Genomic DNA, 22,389 nt, shown 5'->3' on the forward strand with positions numbered 1-22,389 from the left:
TAAATAGTAAAAAAAGTTTACATATCTAGAAATATCAAAACTCGAACACATGTCATTTCATCACCATGGGGGCAGCCATTTGTAAATTCATAACATAGAAAGAAACATGCTAAAAACTAACTCATCGCCTAATTGACATTCCAAACGGTTGACGATGACAAATGCATTGGATTGTAATCTTTCCGTTGATGTTTGCAAACTGCACGATCAGACCTCATAAACACTCAAAAGAATAACTATGTAAGAAGCATTTCACCAATGTTTACAATTGTTGTCGAATCACCACACTTATATTATTGCGCATAAAATAGTACGCTTACAGACTGACAGAAAGATCGATACGTAACTCCGTTAAATTCATCACGGTATACTATTCTATTGATAATATATAATAACACATCGCTTTAACAATCTAAAAGGAGAAATAATTCTTTTAAACAAAGTTTTTAATAACGAAAGTGAAAACAACGGAAGTTAGATGGATATTCTGTGAGATGCACTTCGGCTCCAGAAAAAACAATACAAATAAACTAAAAAAGACGTGTGGGGGACAATTTTCAGCTGGAAAATATTTGAAATAGGGTAAGTGATGATATCTCTACGTGGTCATTTCTGTTATTGAGTGCGATCTCTTGCTGATTAATGTTAATAGTTGTTTTACTAGTTGCGAACCAACTGTCAAAATATGTTTGTGTTTTCTCAGGTATGTGTATACACATACCCGGTTTTCTCACTACTGCACGTGGTTTCGACCGATTTGTTTTGCACGTTTTTCTACGGAGCACAGCGAGGGCCACGCTTTCAAAATGGGTAGAAGTAATCGAAATATAAAATCAATCGGTTTGCCAATTTCTTTATAATTCTTTACAATTTTATATGTCGTCTGCAATCTTTTTCAATTTTAGATGGTTTAAATTTGCAATTTGGTTGAGAGGTATATAACAAAATTGTTAAGCCTTTGAAAAAGAATTGTGACTCTTACTATCCACCATACCTGGATTTTTAAAAAGTAGTTACGTTTTAGTTATTTTTAGAACTTTGTTTAGGAAATTTATCCAAAATAGGCAGTTGAATAAAAACTCATTTGTTGTTTTATGACAATAATTTTCTGTGAAATGTTGCTAACTTGACCTTGTATATGTATATAGCTTTGTATTTATTCAACTTAAGGTAGTGCATATCCTTCCTAACTTTAGATTGAGATTTTGTAAATTAGTGTAAAAATGTATTGGTTTTTAAACCAAAATATGAATAAAGCACACAAATATTGAATGTCAAAAATGTGTTTATGTTATTCTATCCGTCTTTAGCTTTAAAATGATATATAGTTTGACCATATTGTACCACATTGAATGAAGAAAAACCAAAGCGAATTTTTAATTAATTTTATCCCCCCCATGAACCTTAACAGTATTAATTTTATCATGTACAATATAATCACATTTATTTCCAACTCTACTATTGAGATCACCAGTAAAAAACACTTTGCCAAATTCACAAAAATAAGTAATATCATTTTCTAAAATTTGAAATAAATCTACATTAAATGTGTTATAAACAGGAGAATCAATTCCCCATATATTAGTTCTACAGATATATAAATCTTCTGAGATATTAAAAAATGTGTGATCTAGTTTAACCCAGATAATTGTATCATAATGATTTTTAACAATAGCAATTCCATCAAGTAATTCTTCTTTAATATATACAACAATGCCGCCACTATTTCTGCGAGATTTTTTATGTTGGAATTTTCTAAAGAAATTAAGAGACAGGTACCCACTCAAATCGATATCACTGCAACTATTCGGCCAAGATTCGTACAAAAAACATACATCATAGGAACACAAAATATTAACAAAAGAAGGATTACTTTTTTACAATTGGTCAGACCATTTACGTTCCACGAAAGAATGGCGATTTCTCCACCGTCGTGCCCCTAATCACGCACTGGTCGCCCGTCGACGTAAAGGGTGTCGTACGAAATCCACGATCCCTTCCCATTGGCTCTGGCCTCTTTCATCTTTGGAAGCAGCTTCCGACGTTTGGCAACCACTTCCGGTGGAAATTGTTCAAACACATTGTAGTTGGTACCAGTTAACTGTTTCCACTCGCGACGCACCGACTCATTGTCTTTGAAAAATGCAAACTTTGCAATTATAGAGCGAGCTTTACCACGCGTTTGTTCCTCCGGCGATCTGTGAACCCTCTCGAACTTGATAGAGGCCACCGTTTCATGTGCGATTTTAAGCGCATCTGTAACATGTTTTCTAAGAATTGATTCTGTGGTATCAGGCAACTCACTCTCAACTTCCGGCACACCAGTATAAATGAGATTGATCCGCATACTTTGCGATTTCATATAAGTAACATCCTCCCGAAGGCTGTCCCGCTCCCGTTCGAGGTCGTCGATCCTTCTTGAGACATGTGCCGCAGCTATGTCCGCCCCCTCAGTTGAGTGTTCTAGTTTTGACACGCGCTTATCAACCCTTTTGACGCGGCCTTCAAGAGCCAACCACAGGGTTTTCATGTCCTTTACATGCCCTATACAGTAGAATTGCCATTACTCGATCTGGCGATTTCTCGAAACTTGGCGATTACTCGAGCATTAAAGGAAGTCCCTAACATTTTCCTGTAATTTCTATATAAAAATACCAGCAATAACTCAAACATGTGAATTTCGATAACATAAAACACGTGACAAGCAAATACTTGTTAACGGGTGTAGTTTGTTTTTTAGAGGGAGATCATACAATATGATAAATTAATAATCATTAATAGAGTAAACGAAATAGCGTTAAACTATGCATGCATTGTATCGCCCAAATGAAAATGATCGTAATGGCATGGTGAAACCAGTTTGTTTTCAGTATTAAAGCGCCAGATAATTATAATCTGTTTATGAAATCAATGCATTGTTTTAACATTAGAAAAAGAGAGCATTACACACTCTCAATATATACAAAGTTTTGTTAAGCAGCTAAATTAATCAGTACAAAGTAAATAAATGTTTCAAAAATAGGCAGAACAGAGTTTGACTAAAAATGTGGCGTAACAAATATGGTGTATTAATTATTGTAATGTGTGAGTGTTTAAAAGGCAGATAAATAAATAAATTCTTTTAAGCAATCAAAAAATAATGCCATACAAAAACTATTTACGAAAACATAATACATAAGTAGGTGCACTCATTTTTGTTTTGTTTTAAAGGGGCCTTTCACAGATTTTGGCATGTATTGAAGTTTGTCATTAAATGCTTTATATTGATACATCTAAACATTGGACCTAAAAATCTCCAGTAAAAAAAGAATACAATTAAAATAAGAAAAAAAGTAACCCTCAACTGGGCTCGAACCGAAAATTAAAAAAAATTGTTTCAGACCCCTGGAGTCCTGGAGTAAAAAGTCTGTCGATTAAACCACTCGGCCATCCGTGCTCATGCTATGATGGCATGTATTTTTTACCTTAAGCAATCCTCGTAGTTTCACAAAATATAACGAAAATAACCGAACTTTCCAAATTATTCAATCGTTTCGCGTTGCAACGCTTTATAATTTTCAGGGTTTCAAATCGTCAAAAGATGCTTGTAATGGATATTTTAGAGCATGGCAAATGTTCAATATTACTGTTTCCTGACACATATCATAACTAAAACGAAAATTTGCCAATCTGAAACAACTTTTTTAAATTTTGTAAATTTACCAAAACGTGAAAAGGCCCCTTGAACCCATTTATGCCTTGTGGACTCTCCAATCCTTCTAAATTGGATCAATTTTATTTCCAAAATTAGGGGTGTCTAGTATATCTATTTCTGTATTTAGAATATTTCTTACAGAATACATTATGCGGCGTCTCACTGGGTCTACGCTGTTTACCAAGGCCTTTTTTCTAGACGCTAGGCATACCGGTAAATGGGTTAAAGACATTTTTTTTAATAGAACAAGCGCAGCGTTTGACTATAAGTACCGTCCCTAATAAAGACGTTTTTAAATGCATACATAGAACGATGAAATCAAGTAATTCGCTACGTAATCTTATCATGATATCTTCGATCTGTTAAAATATCTCGAATCAATGAGTCGATAAATGTAGGACGTCAGCTTATGATTGCTTTGATGTATTGACTTCACAAAATACTGGACATGGACTGTTGAATATGCAAGTAAAAGCCTGAGAAACCATATACCTTTTTGATGTACTCACTTCCCAAACGATCAAGACACACAATGCATAGGTACCGGCGTTTAATGATATGCCGTACCATTTGGGTCAAAAGTACAGATACACCAATAGCTAAAAACAGATATCACCGCGGTGACACAATTGTTACCGCGGTGACAATCAGATATCACCGCGGTGACACAATTGTTACCGCGGTGACAATTGTCACGTACTGCGGCAACAATTTTGTCACCGCGGTGATATCTATTGTATCACTGCGATAACAATTTTGTAACAGCGATAACAAATTATGACTGTTGGTATATTTTTATGCCTGCTGTTACATTTATTTGTTTGGGTCAGTTTTCAACCAATCATTTTCCCTGTAACAAACTGAGATTTTTTCAGTAGTAAAGTGTAATGAATATCGTTTAATGTATGTGAGTAAGTTAAAAAGTAAGTTTCAAAATAACACGAATAATATAGATATCTATTATATGTATTGTCTTAAAACGAAGTAGTAGTGCGATTTTGCTTACATTTTAATGCTTTGTTTTTCTATTTATTTTTACGTATAATGTGTGTATGTACATTTCTGTATACTTATTTAAGAACGCGACCGAAATAAATTTATGGCACTCGATCTATTGTCAACCTTTTAATTGAAGCTTTATTCGTTGTAAATTAACAATTGTCACTTTGTGTTTATTCATCTAGGTGACCATTTCAGAAACCTTATTATTTTCCGTTGCCTCAACGTCTGTGCGTGTTTTTACAGCCGGATAAGTGTCATAAAACCGGGTATACCGTGAAGGCAGTGGACCGTTAAACAAGCGATAACGGATTAATAGCACAAGTCTTTAACGATGGATTCCCTTTGATCTAATTGCGATAAAGCAGATGATATGCTAATAAGTGTAATTAAGGCAGACATCTTGATAACTTCGCAGTACATATTCGCCGATTTGCCGCTTTGCAAGACGTTATTTCATTGGTCAGTTTGATTTAGCTCTTGTCAAACTCTTTGGGTCAGATAAAGTATCAACGCAGTTACAAATATATCACCGCAGTGATCAATTTATTACCGCAGTCACAAAATTGTCACCGCGGTGATATCTATTTTTAGCTGTTGCCGTTTATGTACTTTTGACCCAATGGGTACGTCATAAAATGATGCACTCATAAGTGACTCATACATTATATCGGCCCGACATATTGCCGAGATCAAAGGTTTGCATGTACTACTTTTACAAACATCGTTTGTTTTGGGAGGTCATACTTTTTGTAAATTTAAATTAAAAATTCCCGAAATGTATGGTCAAACTTCATGTCAAGAGTGTATAGGATATAAAGATGGCATGATTTTCCGTGGCTCTAGCCTAACGAAACAATTATGTGCACTTTTTGTATTAGGTCAGATTGATAAGCGATCAATGTAAGTTGTACTTGTCCGTTCGAGTATAAACCCGTAAGTATTGTTACATAGTCTGATTGTATCAAATGATGTTTGTTTGATGCAGCATGACGCACCTGCAAGTACAAGCGAACATCAGCGCGTTTGATTATTATACAAATGACATTAAATGGTTTCATCTTAATTAAATTCGTGTGTGCAATGTGTTCGCTAATAAATGAACGTCATATTTAATATACTCGCACCGTTTCAAAGCCAACAATCCATTGTTTATAGCGACAGCAAGAGTTACGGTTAATGCAAGAAATAGTTTCGTGAATGTTCCCGGTTCGAAGAAACTCGGTTTAGACAACTTGCTTGTGTTGTTGCAGGCGCCACAGAAACACGTTTGCCGTCTGCTAAGTTTATAACATTTTAATATTTTAAACACCGCTTTGGTTGGAATTCGTTGACGTCAGTTTAAAAAAATCTCGGAAATGCAAGCTCCAACGGACCTGAAAGTAGAGAGATACGTGTACCCGGCGTATATGGTTGACCGATTGCCGAAATGGTCACAGGAAGACGCCCTGAATCTGCACAAGTACAAGATGCTGGAAAGCGCATCATATATGTTTTTCAAGAAGCTGACGCGCATATTTTGTCTACTGTGCATGTCAAAAATGTATGTTTAATCTTAGAAACCGCTGTGAAAACGGCGTTACAATCTCATGTTTTTATCTTAAAGTTTAGAAAAAGCTATGATAATGGAATTTACATTTCATAAAGTTATCAACCGGTGAAGGTTCGATAAATCTAACTTATAAAGCACATTTCATGCCTAATATTTTAATTTTATAAAATGATTCAAATACGTGCTTAATGGGCTGTTTAATTATTAAAACATACAAATAAATACACCGTTTTTTTTTCAAGGAAAGTTAACAATAAGTTTTTATTTTATGCCCACCGACTTGATTACCGTTACATCTAGATGCCAATGACATTCTCACTCGTGAAATTTAAAATAAAATGTTTTAAGTGAAAAGCCGTCTGTGTTTCCTGAAGTCGAGCCACACACAGAGTTTTCCAGATAAAAAACGCAGTTTTTCCTGACCAATAGCTGCAAGCAAAGCATTAAAATAGATGCGTAAACATTGTGCATTTACACACTCTTTAGATCTTTTGCGCTTCTGAAACGATTTTTGGCAACTTAATGAACGTTGGCGTTGTAGTTTATAGTTTCCGACTTTTACAATGTTTGCTCGACCACCCTAAGATGTTATCTGCAATTGCATACATGGTGTACAGAGTGACTTTCCAAGGCCTGTCTCGTTACAATATTTCGGAGTGTTCAACATATATTTAAGTCATGCATGTATATTCATTTTAACGAATGTAAAATCTATTTATTTAATCGACCCTTTTAGGTAAATTAATTACATAACTAAAAATAGTATTAAAAAGTCCAGTGTCAATTCCACAGATTTGCTCGTATTGGTTTAGAGGAACGGACACATCGTTTCGTAGTCACCAATTGCATGCATAATAATTTAATCATAATCACTGAAAGACAAATCTTAACAAGTATTTAAAAAATGGTATTATTTCAGTCAATGTACAACCACGCGATGGGGTGTACGGATTTATGGAGATTAGCGTCTTGTCCTTGGGTAATTGTGAACATGATTGTTTTCATTCTTGCATTCTTTGGCACAGGTAACAAATTGTCCTTGTACACCATTGTATTTAAGAGGCGAATGGAACAATTGTTTCATCAACTTAATTGAGCGTTCATTATTTTTTTTACTAATTTATATCTCGGTTGTTGTTTTTGCAATGGGTTGATTGAGAAGCAAGCCAACCGTTTAGAGTGTATAGTTGTGCAGGTGTACAGAGTTTTTAATATCTTTACGAAAGGTGCCTGATTGAGTGACATCAGGTCTGTAGGCTGTTATGCAACGGTCATGACAACGACACGATGAAACCTGTACGATATTTTGTGATAAACAACAGTTTTATTACGACACTGTCTGGTAACACAAATTAAATCCAATCACTATCTGTAATATCAGGTCGCGGTCAGATCAAGGCCTGTCTCCATCTGAGATGATTATTCTACCCGGTTTACTGATTCTTAACCCATTCATGCCTAGCGTCCTGAAAAAAGGACATTGCAAACAGCGTAGACCCAGATGAGGCGTCTCATCTGGGTCTGCGCTGTTTGCTTAAATGAATTTCTTTATGAAATATTCTAAATATAGAAATAAATACACTTGACACCCCTAATTTTGGAAATAAATTGATCCAATTTAGAAGGATGGGAGAGTCCACTGGGCATAAATGGGTTTAGTCACACCCACTTGAGACCTTTGCCGAAAATGTTTTATAAAGAATTTATAGAAATCAATATTCTTCAAATCCATGTATATTGTTATTAACATATACTTAAATTTTCTAACATGTTGTTCCCTGAATTTCAATACAAAACAAGATCACAAACTCTACAACAAAATACATTTCTACTCCTGTAAGTTTGCTTACCCCAACCCTGTTTATCATCCCAACTGTGTCCAGATTATTCGTATATATTTGTTATATATAATGCATCATTTAATGGCGAAAATATTAGTGAAAAGACTCACTTGTTCAGAATTCAACTGGGTGTGATAATTTAGAATAGGTATGATAAAAAAGTGTGGAGTGTTTACATTTCACGCATTTGAAACCAACTGATCATCGAGACTTTATTGATACAATCTGTGCGAGAAAGCTATTATTTATGTTATGATTCCATCTATAACATTTTTCGTATGTTTAATGATCAAAGAACATCTATCCTTACAATCGGAACCAGACTGTCTAATTTGCATTTTGTGCAGGACTGTAAATTGCAAATGTTTGCGACCCAGCAAACATCGCCGTTATTTTATTCTAAGCCTCATCTGATATGGTACCTAACAATATGACATTGACCTGTTATTCTATATGTATATTATCATTTTATACATGTGTACTTGTTACACGGATATACCGAAAAATGTTCGCAATTGTATCAGAAAACTCAGCTTCTAAATTATATATTTTTATAAACAGTGTTGAAGTCAATCGATTATGTAGCTGTACTTTTACGTTATATGTGTTTTCTACAGCTTTTTTCGATCTTACAACTGCACCTCATGGAAGAAGTATGCTATAGATGAGTCTGCTTGTTGTTAGTTTAACTTGTTATAAATATGAAATCAAAGTACTGACAGTACTGGCGTGACGATGCTTTTGAAGAGGATTGATATAACAGCATATATTTAAGTTTATCTACATCACCACAATTGTGTAAATGAGTACGAAAATTTTGGGTAGGAAAAAAAATGGGTACGAAAATTTTGGGTACAAAAATTATGCCAAAAAAAAATTAAGTAAGTAAAAAGAATTGGTTACGAAAAAAATTTGGGTAGGAAAAAAATGGGTACGAAAAAAATTTTGGTTACGAGCAAAAATTTGGGTACGAAAAAAAAATGGGCAGGAAAAATGTAGGGTACGAAAAAAAATTGGGGGTACGGGGAAGTAGTACCCGTGGGGAACTTGATCCTTTTAGCGAAACTGGGAGGCGGGTTACATTCTCGATCAAATATAACAAGAAATATCTTTAAAAAGGTATTCGACGTGTATTTTCTGTACCACTTATCTTAAAAAAACTGTCTGTTACAGTAAAACGTTTGTGGGTCATAACATTACGTTTCAGCATATAAATTAAAAACTTGACATGCTCTTCAATTCCACCATGCTCTTTAATTTCACATGTATATCATACCAAACTTTATATTTCGTTGTTTCCTTTCCTAAGTTAATGATGCTATGTGTACGGACGTGATTTCACAATCCCATGTGCATGAACATATACGTTTTCTCTTTTGATTATCGTTCTTTTTCTCTAATTCAATAAGCTTAGGCATGTTTGGTCATTACGTACGGCAATAATTTCATGATAATTCCCGATCGAAAGTGGGTATGAGCACATAGTCGTTAGAGCACTTGAATACGTGCGTTCGCCCATGAATACATGGTAAGGTTAACTAAATCTCCGCGATATGACCTAATATGTGTTTAAAACAGCAAACAATATCCAACAAACGAATGAATTGTCAAACATAGTATGTGCACTGATGTGGCTCTGTAATTTATGTTCATAAAATATACAAAATGAGTAAGCACGCAGAAGAGCGAGTATCGCAGATATGATACGGCTATTATGCTGTTTATATGCCATAGTCGCTACAACGTTTACAAATGGCAGGTTCGAAATAATTCGTTTTCTTTACACTCATGATCGCGTTGAACGTTAATTATACACGTTTTAATTCGCAATTCATTACTGAATCACGACAAATGTCAAATACAATTCAGAAAATGCATAGTTGTTTCATTGATCTATAAACATATACTGGATTGAATATAACTGATTTAAAATTAACGTTTTCAAACTATTATTAAATCTTTTCCCAGAATATGCTGTCCTATTTATAGCTGAGCTTCCAATACCTTTATCAATGATAATCAGCGAGGTATGCCGATTAGAAAAACCGAGCTATCTCAATCGGACTGGCTCGGTCTTTTACATAGGTTGCCATTGTGAAGAATTTTTTCATGATATGATAACTTAGACGATGCTTAGCAGCATCGTCAAAAATGTCGAATTAATAAGAACATACATAATTAATTATATTGGCATGTATTGATGCCTATGAACTACGCGTGTGTGGGCTTAATTGAAGTTTAGTGCAAACAAAAGTCTGAGACAAATCTGAAATAGCAGACAGTGTTTATTAAGAGTATGTTATTAGCTTAGCAAAGGGTGTATATCAAATACGGAACGCTGCATTATTTAACTGTGGGATTAAAAAAAACAGCCTAAAGTTGTTTTGTATTGCTCTTTACGAACACGTTTATACATGCACTTGATCATGATATGCAATGTAGACTTTTTTTTAATCACCTGAACATATACTTCTCATGGGTAGCTTGTAGGATACCGAGGTGCCCGTCGTCCATTTGTGCGTTCGCGAAGTGCGTCTGTTTTTTCTCTAACGACTTATCCGTTAAATAATTGACGGATTTTATTTTAACATCACATGCATTCTTTGTGTGATTCTCTTTTAAAGTGATTCCAATAGTTTCGTTTTTCGTTTCGTTGCACATGCAGGCCACAGCAGCTAAGCTATATTTTTTATAAAATGAAAATTTAAACCAATATTCCTATTATTCTCTCTAAATGGGTCTCATATTTGGTGAGTAACTTCCTCCAGTGGTCCTCTACTAAGTTTTTTCAGTCATGCCGCCTGAGTCAAAACCAACAACGCCCCAAATGCCAAATGATTAAAATATACTTATATTTGTAATGACTTTATAAATCTTATTCTCTAAAACCACTGGGGTCGGGGATGAAATGCTTGGTTTGTAACACTATTTGGTGGTCCCCTACAACATTTTTTGAAATCCTGTGCCCCCATCGCAAGGCCCAAACGTGTGTTGTATTGCATATAGTGTCACATCATATAGTGTTTATCTGTCAAATTTGTGCACATTTGTCACTTGAGTCAAAACTAGCCACCCCACAGGATGTAAAATGATTATATACCTGTTGTGCAATAACTTCAAAAAATTTCTTTTTAATCAGGGTATCAATCAGGGTATCAATATTTGGTGTTAAAGTATCGTGTTCCTCTAACTAGTTTGCTCAAATGTTCCATACAAAGCTATTCACGCTCCAGAGGTAACACGATTAAAAAATCGTAAAATCTTAAGGGTAAGAAAAAGTAAAAATTAGGTAAGAAAACGTGTTCTTATACAGTGTAAAAACATGGGTAAAGACCAGTATCACAACAACCTCACAAAATATGCACATACAAGTTTTATTCTACGTGTCTCATTTGATCGGACTAGGGCTTTTACTCCATTTTGTTTTATTTCAGCCTCCATTTTCTATATTCGAACTTCTCATATGACAATACCGTCATCGTAAAACACATTAAAATTGCAGTACAGTGCACGTTAGTTTTATAGCCTTAAAAGCTTGTTGTTACTAGTGAATGAAATGGCCGTAACTGTGAAGATTCACTGGGTACTTTACTGACAAAAACATGAAACGATAGCAAGTGTTCAGTACAATCAGGCTCATCAACCCCACCCACTGTACCTGTACTGGTAATATTTATGAGCATACGCGTATATTGTACATGCACATGTAAGTCATAAACCATTAATATATGGCATAGACATTCCTCCAACGAGGACAGTTTTGACAGAGTGTACTGATCTAGATACCATCGTGCGGTCAAAGGTCACAGGAATGTAATATGCCTTTGTTATCGTGACGGTTGTAGCTCTAATCATCCTAATTCGGCAAGACTCAAACAATCGCTGATCCAACAGATTGGATGCCGGTTCGGAAAACCTTGAACAACAGTGCTTGGCCTGGGATCAAACCTTCGACATAGCTGTCGGGCTGAATAAGAATAGATCATAGGAAAATATTATAAGAATCGACGCATTTGTCGCAACCTAGGGCTTATTCATGTCGGTATACGTAGATTATGGTCGAAAAGTACGTCGTTTGCAATATTGAACCTATTAGACATTTCATGCACTAATACGCTATATAAATATTCCGACTAAATGCGATGTACCTTTCCTATGTTCACTTCTTTCCCTGATTGGATGTGACCATAAAGGCAAATTATGTACGCAAAGCCGAGATGATTCCAAACACTTCTATAATAAACTCCGTGTACCATACACTGACGTGGTCATTGATATACTGTAATTTTTTTTTTCACAATCGCAAGATTTCTCTCCTGCTTATGATTTTGGTTATTCAGATCAGCGCAAAAGAATTACTTAAAAGACAAACACAGCTTTTTCTTTATTTTAAGTCATTTTAACCGTTCTGTAACGCTGTCAATCCATCCACAAATTTACTTGCTTAAAGAGAGAATGGACGAATGAACCCAACGTTCGGTGCATTTATTTACAAATGCAAGGGCCTGCAAGTAATTTTCATGCAAATCTCTTAAGACGTGTCAATGGTGAAGAATGGCAATACAATATGTATACCAAATTTAAGACATCTGAAGAAAAAATTTCTGCGTTCTGTTTATCTAAATCAAGAAGTACGCTTACCGGTATATATCGGTTATCGTGTATTTTGATTAAAGATTTTGTGTATAATGTTGTTGTTTTGTACTACATTTTGATAAATCTCCTTTAGCAATATTTCATGTTCTTAACGCCTTTGACGCTTCTGTAATTAAATCGGTCGAGGTCTAAGACCTTCTTAAATATCCCATACGTCGACATTTATTTCATAAACAAGAACATCAATCGCTATGTTACAAGTAATAATTTATTGATCAATCATCCGAAGGTTTACTAAACTATCATGGCAGGACTTTGTCCGATGGGAGGTAACAACGTCATTATTATTTTGGAGAAACTTATTACACTTCTTTACCAAGTATTGATTGTGGCTTTACTGTTTGTGCGTGTTTTTTTGTTTCGACCAGTCTGAAATGGGTTAAGGTACACAATACGTTTTCAAAATGTACAAGAACAAAAAATTGATAGCAAAAAGACGTTTAAATAAGCATTTTAAACTTGTATCAATTATTCTATACCAAAAAACTCCCATATATATTGGACTTCTTAAATAAATAACTGTATCAAAAGTAGCATATTTTCTGAGAAGGCAACCAACACTACATTTTAAAGGTTGCAAAACTTATACAAAATCAATAATGCTTCATTAATTTATAGAATCAATTTAATGAATTACAGTCGTCGAAATTCGCACTAGTCCGACAGCAAAAAACTAGTATTTTTTCTTTCGGGCTTGTAGGAAATCCAATATTACAAGCCCGACGTGCTTGTACAATTAATTAAACAGAAAACCAGTTCCACTTTCATTTTCAATATTTGTAAACAATGTTTTGAGCCGCTTAAATCAACAGCCGCTTATGTTTTAACACACTGCGCACACATGCTGGGCAATCAGCCGATAATTGGATTACTGCGCATAAAGCGCATGGTTTTGTGGTTCCAGGATTACTATTATGTAAAATAAATGTTTTGCGTTGCGTTCGGGACGCAGAGAGTAATGGCCGAACAGTTGTCATTCAAGTACGTCGTTGAGGAATGCGAATCTGAGGTAACTGTGATTGACGCATTTGTCAACTGGCTTTTTGTAGAATAACCTGGCACTTAATTGCTTATATATTTTCTGGTGGTTCAGGTTTGCTCTCTCTTTCACATGAATATATGGGATACATTTCTGCTAATATTTTACCTAAACTTTATGTATATATTTATAATTGTGATTTGATTGAAATCCGTGTGTGAAATTAATTTCTTCTTATTTCAGGATCTGAAAGAGGCTGGCTCAGATGACGAGGAAGCTAACTTGGATGAGGATGAAAATAATAAGAGATTTGTATTGTATTCTAAAGATTGAATAAATGAATGCTTCTTCGGATGTTTTATGTTATGTTTATCTGCATTTTTAACAAAAATGTTTGAGCTAGTAAAATCTGACTCGGGCTTGTTCATATTCCCATAGTACTAGCCCGACTTGCTTGTAGATTTAAATCTGAATTTCAAAGACTGGAATTATATTTCCAAAAATGTTAATAAGCCCGAAACAAGTATTGCAACTTTAACATAATATTTCTAGATATTGTTTTCATATTTTCCGTATGAAGTTCAATTTCGTTCTGAATATAAAGATTGAACTGTATGTTCAAAAACACACGTTGGTTTCTATGTAGTTTATATGGTAACTGTAACTTGAAATATATTACTGTGTATTAATCTCCGACGTTGAATTAGCGTAATAAATATCAATTCCATCAAAGGTTTCAATTTTTCTTACTGTATACAAAAGCTTGATAAAACGTTTTATACAATTTCATGATATTTATTTCAAGTTTTTCCAAGTTCATTAAGTTTAAGCTCAGTTCATAACATGACAACATGAGCAACAATTATACAAAGTGCATCAATAGGTACATAGTTGCCGGGGCTACATACAATACAATACAGCATTTTTTTACATTTAAAGGGAGATAATATTTACATGTTATACAACACATACGAACACTATTTAAACATTGAGAGCATAGGTGAAAAATACAATAAGTTTATGTATAGAGGTGCAAACACGTACATGTAGAATACAGCATTTTTTAAATTTAAAGGGAGATAATATTTACATGTTATACAACACATACGAACACTATTTTAACATTGAGAGCATAGGTTAAAAATACAATATGTTAATGTATAGAGGTGCAAACACGTACATGTAGAACACGTTTTACATTAAGACTGTTTCAATATTTCTTTAACGAACAAACATAGTTTCCTGTACGCACTGTGGTTATGAAAATCAATGGACATTAGCGTTTTAAATTTTATCATATTTGGTCTCATGTAATTGATGGCATTACATTCAAGTAAATAAGGAAATTCATCGCCAATATGAGTATTCGAGTAACATAAACAACACAGTATTTAGTTCGATTCTATTCCATGCCAACTTCCAGTGTCGACGGGTAACCTGTTATTTCTTGTGCGAATTCGTATCATGTACATGTATTATAAAAATTTCTTTGGAGTTTTTAGGATGTACGATTCAAAACCAACAGTGTTTTTAATCAATCTATAATTACTGCATTTACAAGAACTATTTATAATTGAGTACCATTCGTTTATAAACAGATCCGTTAGTTTTTGTTTCATACTTTGAATGAGCCAGGTGCAATTTGGAAAATCATGAGCTTGCCAAATATTCATCATTCCACATTTAACAAACATGTTCCGTATACACTCTATCAAATCGAACTAAATGCTTCCCATTGCATGTTGACACTTTTTCATAGTTTCATTCCATCGTTCCTAAAAAAGTTGTAGTTGCTCTGGTATCTTCAATACCATTGAGTAATTAAATTGTAATTAAATTGAATGCGTTTTAATTCCCTTTTATTATTGTTTAATTTGAGTTACAATGCTATGAGGTTAAATTTTATTTACACGTACATGTATTATGAATATTGCTGGGCCAAGTGTGAGGTTGAGCGCTCCAAAACCGGTTTTAACCCCCAATGCTTTGCATTGTCCGTTCCAACGCGGTGACCCAAGCTTTATTCTTATTTGTGTTTATGTTGTTTTGTATTGTGCTGTATTGTCTTGTTTTGTACTGTTTTGGCAATCGGTCACTTGCCTTAAATAAAGGACCAACTAATTGTTTATAATAATAATTCAATACTACACCAGCAGCTGGAGTTTCACTTCTTTATAATGTATATTAAATAAAATGTTGTTAATTTGATGTGCTAATTTAAAACACAGTAAAATGGACTAATTTAGGCACCAAAAAGATATCATTCCAATTTCAATATCAATTTGGAGAGGTTTGACACCAGTTTCTCCGTATATAATACACGATGCTGTATTAGCCTTAACCCCTAATATAATTTTCAAAAAAAATCAACTGAACTTTTTCTAATACATAGTTGTTTCCAAATCCCCAAGATTCACAACCGCACAATAGTATATTTTTAATCAGAATTAATTTAATTATATTAAATAGATCATTTTTTCATATTTATTTGTAAAGCAAGATTACTACATTTAATGATAAGACAGTACATAGCTTTGGTTGCCTGTTTCGGCTATATTCTTTTTTGTCTGTAAAAAAGAGCCGCTACTATTGAATAAAATGCCGAGGTATTTATAATTCTTAACAACTTCAAGGGGATGTTTTTCATAGTGAAATACATGATAAGCTTTTCTACCTTTGGTAAATATAACAATTTTTTACCTATCTGTGTTAACAGTTTCCATGTGTCACAATATTGAGAATACACATTTAAACAATTGTGTAGATCGTTAGCTGACTCTGCTACGATTACAGTGTCGTCAGCGTACAACACAAATAGTTTTACAACATTTAACACATCATTGTCATTTGAATAGATATGGAAATGTTACCCATCTACGTATCAACTATTATCGAAACAAGAATGTAAAAAAAGAATGGAAATAGTATGGCGATAAATTTTGTCCTTTCCTTACTCCAACTGAACATTTGGCGTTTTTGTACATATTTTTGACAATATTTAAGAACTTTACACTTATACTGTGTTGGCCTAACGTATACCACAATAATGACGTATTGATCGTATCAAATGCAGACTTTAAATCGATAAATGCACAAAACAATTTTTTCTTTTGAGTTCTAAGAATATTAATCAGCGCATATAAGACAAACATATTGTTAGCTGTTGATTTTTTTTATGGAAACCCGCTTTATACTTGTCCATAAGGTCATATTTCAAGATAAATTGTTCTAAACGTATGTTTAAGATTGAGGTGAAGCATTTACTCATACAGCTCAATAAAGTGCTTGGTCTGTAGTATGAAGGATCGTTTTCAGAACCTTTATTTTTACAAATTGGATTAATTAGCCCTATAGTCCAATTGCTAGGGTACAATACCAGAGTTAAATACTAATTTAAATAATTTTACATATACATCTTTAATAAATGATTCTTTAATGTGTTCGTTCGACATAGTATCGATACCGCATGCTTTGTTATTTTAAACAAATGTATACATTGTTCGATTTCTTCGCATTAAGTCACTCGTTTTTATATACGGTAGTTTGCTGTGATTCATCTCTATTGAAATCAAAGACAGTGTCGTCGCCATTTACAGTTTTAAATGTTTTTCCAGCAACGCAACATTTGCTTCAACCGTATTGCGTTATTTGCGTGAAATAGTTTTACAGAAAACTCTCGGGTTTGTGTTTTTCAAGGATTTAATTTTTGAGCATTTTTCTTTTTGAATGTGTTATAACATTGATTAATGGTTTTCTTGTATATTTTACTTACTTACTTACTTTTGCTTTTTAGATTAAGACGATGCGCTTCAGATTTCTTAGTATTATATAAATATTTGGCACGGTAAAAATTTGTCCGGGCTTCTTTACAAGTTCGGTCGTGCCATTTGGGCTCGTTACTATATTTTAATTCATTTTCATTTTTATGAGTGCCAAAGCTGATTTCACAACTGTTTTGATACAGAGAATCAATTAGGGAGACTATATGGTCCATGTCACGTATTGAATAAGTATCCGCGTTTTCAAAAGCTTCGAGATTCCGGATGATGTCATTGACATTTAAAGTACTAATATTTTCCACAAAAGCATTAAATTTATCATGATACCACAATTTCACGTTTGAATTATTTTTATTATTCTTACTATTATTGTTATTATTATTATTATAATTATTACTATTAACTCGGCTGTTTTCGGAGAAAACCCGCGGAATTGTCATAGCCAGCTCGTCGTGTCGTGTCCGCCGTCCGCAAAACCTTGACATTTTGTCAAGGTTTTGAACACTGGCTCTAAAATCAAAGTGATTCAACCTACAACTTTGAAACTTCATATGTAGCTGCACCTCGATGAGTTCTACATGCCACACCCATTTTTGGGTCACTAGGTCAAAGGTCAAGGTCATTGACCTCTAAAAAAATATTCTGGCAAGCTTTCATCTATTCAAATCTGCACCCGCAGCCGAGCGTCGCACCCGTTATGCGATGCTCTTGTTATTATTATTACTATTATCATCATCATAATCATTATTGTCATCAGTATTGTTATTAGCATTATAATTATTATTAGCATTATCGACATCATCAACAATACAATTCTCACGAACATAAACATTTTCACAATCATTTAAACATATACATGTATTGGTAACAGTGACAATATTTCTGTTATGATAATTTTGAAATTCGAGCAGCATAGAAACGGGATTGTGCACATCCGAAAGTAATGGAAAACATCTAAACATTCTGTATTGATTTCATACTTAAATAACGTATGAGAACTGAAAAAATAGTATATGCTGCTTGAATTTTTACAAGTGAATTTACCCATAAGGTTACCTTTTGTTCTGTCATTTAAAGGGGCTTTATCACAGATTTTGGCTTTATTTAAAGCGAGAGTATACGATTTTGTCAAATATTTATTAATTTATATCAAATGTGTAGAAAACTTACTAAACATATATTTTAATATGAATTGAAATAAAAGCTAAGAAGAACATGTGTCAAAAAATGCGAAATAAACCAGATATTTAATTCTGAAATCGAAAAAGGCTGTACAGTCGATTTCGCCAGCATGTACATCATGCATATACGATGTGAATCTAAATTTAGTTTAACGGTTCATTTTAAATTCCTGCAACGATATCTATTCATTCGACACTCGAACACTAACTAAAAAGACAAATGCTTCGGTTATTGTAGGAAAATATGCACGAAATATCTTCGTCACAATCGGCTCGGGGCGCTAATTTGTCTTTGCTGCATTTTATGAAATTCGTCTTCGATGTATAATTTTTCTAGCCTATTTTGTGTTATTGTAACATATTTTATCAATATATTACAATTTAATACATATACAAAATATTATAATCTCGCTTTAAGTTTATCAGTAAATGCTTTATATTGAAAAATGTAAACATTGGATCTAAAAAGCTCCAGTAAAAAAAAGAATACAATTAAAGAAATTAAACAGTAACCCTCAACTGGGCTCGAACCACTGACTTCTGGAGTTTAAGTCTTTCGCTTAGAACACTCGGCCATCCGTGCTCATACAATCAGTGATGCTTTTTATACTGTATATAAACAATCGTCGAAGTATCACAAAATATAACGACACAAACAGAACTCTCCAAATTATTCAATCGTTTCGCGTTGCAACGCTTTATCATTTTCAGGTTTGTAAATCGTCAAAAGATGCATATAATGGATTTTTGAGAGCATGGTAAATGTTCAGTATTATTGTTTCCTCACAAATATCATAACTACAACGATTTTTTTTATTTTTTGTCAATTTACCAACACGTGAAAAGGTCCCTTTAATATAAACAGTCGGTTTCTTTGTAAGAAATGTATTTACTTGTAGCCAAAACCATTTGCCGTTTTATCTTGGTTATTTCAAGTAATGGTCATACTTGATTCTAAAAACGGTTTGTCATCGTATATTAAATCGTTGTAAATGTCATCTAAGTGTAATTCACAAAGAATATCATGATCAGGTTTAACATAGTCTGCTAACTGTTTTGTACAATCCCCAAACATACATAATTATATTACTGTACATGTATCTATCTCTAAATCAATTTCTATCTGGCTATCGGAAAACGGATCATCATTAACATACGCAGAGTTTTCAGTTGGTACATATACAACACCGCACACTATATCCTCATTTTTCGTTAAATATTGAGAAAGTTTAAACCACAATACAAATTTACTGCTTGACTGAATAACTATGACATTTTTGCAGATTTCGCTTTTAACTTATTCCGCCTGATTTACGTACAGAGAATTATTTTCTGTTTTCAAAAATGCATTTTAACCCAATTTAATTCTAATTCATCATAATAGTCGGTTTTAGTTTCCTGTAAACCAGTAATATCGTAATTACAACGAACTATAACTCAGGCAAGCATTGTTTTTTTTTCTGCGCATGCACTTTACACAGTTAAAAGATAAATTACTTTGCTGTTGGCTTATTATTCGTTAAATGCATTATTATATTTCAATGCTATGGGCTTTTTAGATTTCGATTTGTATGTAGTGTTTTATGACCATGCTGGCATTGGTTTTTCGCGGAAAGTGAAAGTTCCGCGAAAAAATAAAATCCCGATATTTACTATATAAGTATATGTATTTAAGCGGGGTTCCCCGAAGGCTTTCCTTACAATGCATCCATGTAGTTGCAAGATATATGAAACTGATGTGTGGTAAAACTGCATAATATATAGGAGTGCTGTAATGTTAAGAATTACATGTTATAGATGTTATTGTTGTGTAAATCTGCTGAAAAGTCGAATTCAACAACAGAAACATAGATGCATTCTGTGGCTCGTTAAGATCAAACACAAGACTCAAATAATTAAATGGATACTTTTGACTCAATTTATAAGTGTAACTGTTAGATCCAAATATCAAGAATGATGATTCAAGGCTTCAAATAAAAAATAAAAATTAGTTTCTTCTTACCAGACCGACCCTAACTGTTGATGCCGATCCTACACTTAATTTGATGTAACCGTGTTTTTTTCCAAAATTGATCAAACTTTACTATAATGAATACAAAAATTTGCATTTAAAGAAAAATGTGTTGCACATATATGTTTAGACAATTTCTGTCGTTGAACATACGTATTACAGTGGGAAATACTTTTACGGTATAGAGGCCCTTATTGTTTTGGAAATATTTATGAAAAACAAACCAACAATTTATTTGTAACCAAAGAATGATCTTTTATTTGTATTCCTTGATCAGATAATCATGTATGGATAATGCGACGAAACATCTAATCGAAATAAGTATATTTAGTATATTTAGTCCTGATAGCAAATCATTTTAATGTAAAGATCATTTTTATTACGTTTTCTGCACACATAACACATTTCAAACACGAAGTGATATTCAAAAGGTATTCCACTCAATACTTTGCCGATGTACTACATAAAAACACACGACAAATGTACAAATGAAGTGTTTGGCTAAAAAATGAGAATGTTTGCATATTGCTTCCGCAGTAATTACCCCACGTAGCCAGTTTGCATTTACAATTGTTTGTGCATTGCAAAAAGATCGTTAATATGGCGTCCTAATAAGTGTTCTGAAAGTACTACTGGCATTAACATGCATTTTATATGCATTCCAACAAAAACAGAGAGTACAATATTTACACGCCGTTTTATACACAGGTAAAGCGCTCTATACTGGCTGTCTCTTTGTCAAATGAAGTTGTATATTGAGGGCTTCTATAAATGATCTTACGTTAGAATGTCTAACTTTTAAACAATATGCCTGTTTGATTGTATGTTGCTGGAATATAATTGCATTTATAATATATGAATATAATATAATATAATAACAAAAATATCGTAAATCATAGATGATGCAAGGTTTATTTCATCAAGTTTGTAAAAATTAATGTCATCAACGTTTTAATTGTACGGTCCGTTAGTGTTTTAAGATATACTGCTTTTATTTGGATAAACCTGTATGTTTCTTAAAGGCCAATTGCATTCATATACGTTGATTTGGGTCTAAAGAGTATCTAAAATCTTACCTACCATCACAAATATGGATTCATGACCTTTATACGAATAATTTTACAAAGATGTATCGATATTTTTGTTAAAACGTTAACTCTTAAAAGGCCCTTTTCACGTTCTGGTAAATTGACAAAATTGAAAAAAGTTGTTTCAGATTCGCAAATTTTCGTTTTAGTCATGATATTTGTGAGGAAACAGTAATGCTGAACATTTACCATGCCCTAAAATAACCGTTATATGCATCTTTTGACGATTTAAAATCCAGAAAATTATAAAGCGTTGCAACGCAAAACGAATAAATAATTTGGAGAGTTCTGTTGTTGTCGTTATATTCTGTGAAACTACGAGGATTGCTTATAATATGTATAAAATACGTCAGGTATTGTATCCGGAAGGATAGCCGAGTGGTCTAAGTGGGTACTACTTTTACTCCAGGGGCCAGGGGTTCGAGCCCTGCTGAGGGTTACCTTTTTTCTTTCTTGTTTTAATTTATTCTTGATTTTTTTACTGGAGCTTTTTATATCTTATGTTTACATTTATCAATATAAAGCATTTAATGACAAACTTCAAAACATGCCAAAATCTGTTAAAAGCCCCTTTAAACAATCTGTCTTATTGCAACCAAAATTCGAGTG

The 22,389-nt window shown here is 33.5% G+C and overlaps 1 protein-coding gene and 1 long non-coding RNA gene across 2 annotated transcripts; one reads left to right on the forward strand and one right to left on the reverse strand.

Moving 5' to 3' along the window:
• Nucleotides 1–1,939: 1,939 nt before the first annotated feature.
• LOC127869901 (uncharacterized) lies at nt 1,940–2,530 on the reverse strand. The gene has a single exon (XM_052412559.1). It carries the CDS (start codon nt 2,528–2,530, stop codon nt 1,940–1,942), a length of 591 nt encoding a protein of 196 aa, XP_052268519.1.
• An 11,075-nt stretch (nt 2,531–13,605) lies between these two features.
• Nucleotides 13,606–14,071, forward strand: LOC127868087 (uncharacterized). Its single transcript, XR_008043882.1, has 2 exons — nt 13,606–13,751; nt 13,965–14,071. It is a non-coding gene; the product is annotated as an uncharacterized LOC127868087 (long non-coding RNA).
• Nucleotides 14,072–22,389: the final 8,318 nt, after the last annotated feature.

Source organism: Dreissena polymorpha, chromosome 2, assembly GCF_020536995.1.
Source record: "Dreissena polymorpha isolate Duluth1 chromosome 2, UMN_Dpol_1.0, whole genome shotgun sequence".
Classification (NCBI taxonomy): Eukaryota; Metazoa; Mollusca; class Bivalvia; order Myida; family Dreissenidae; genus Dreissena; species Dreissena polymorpha.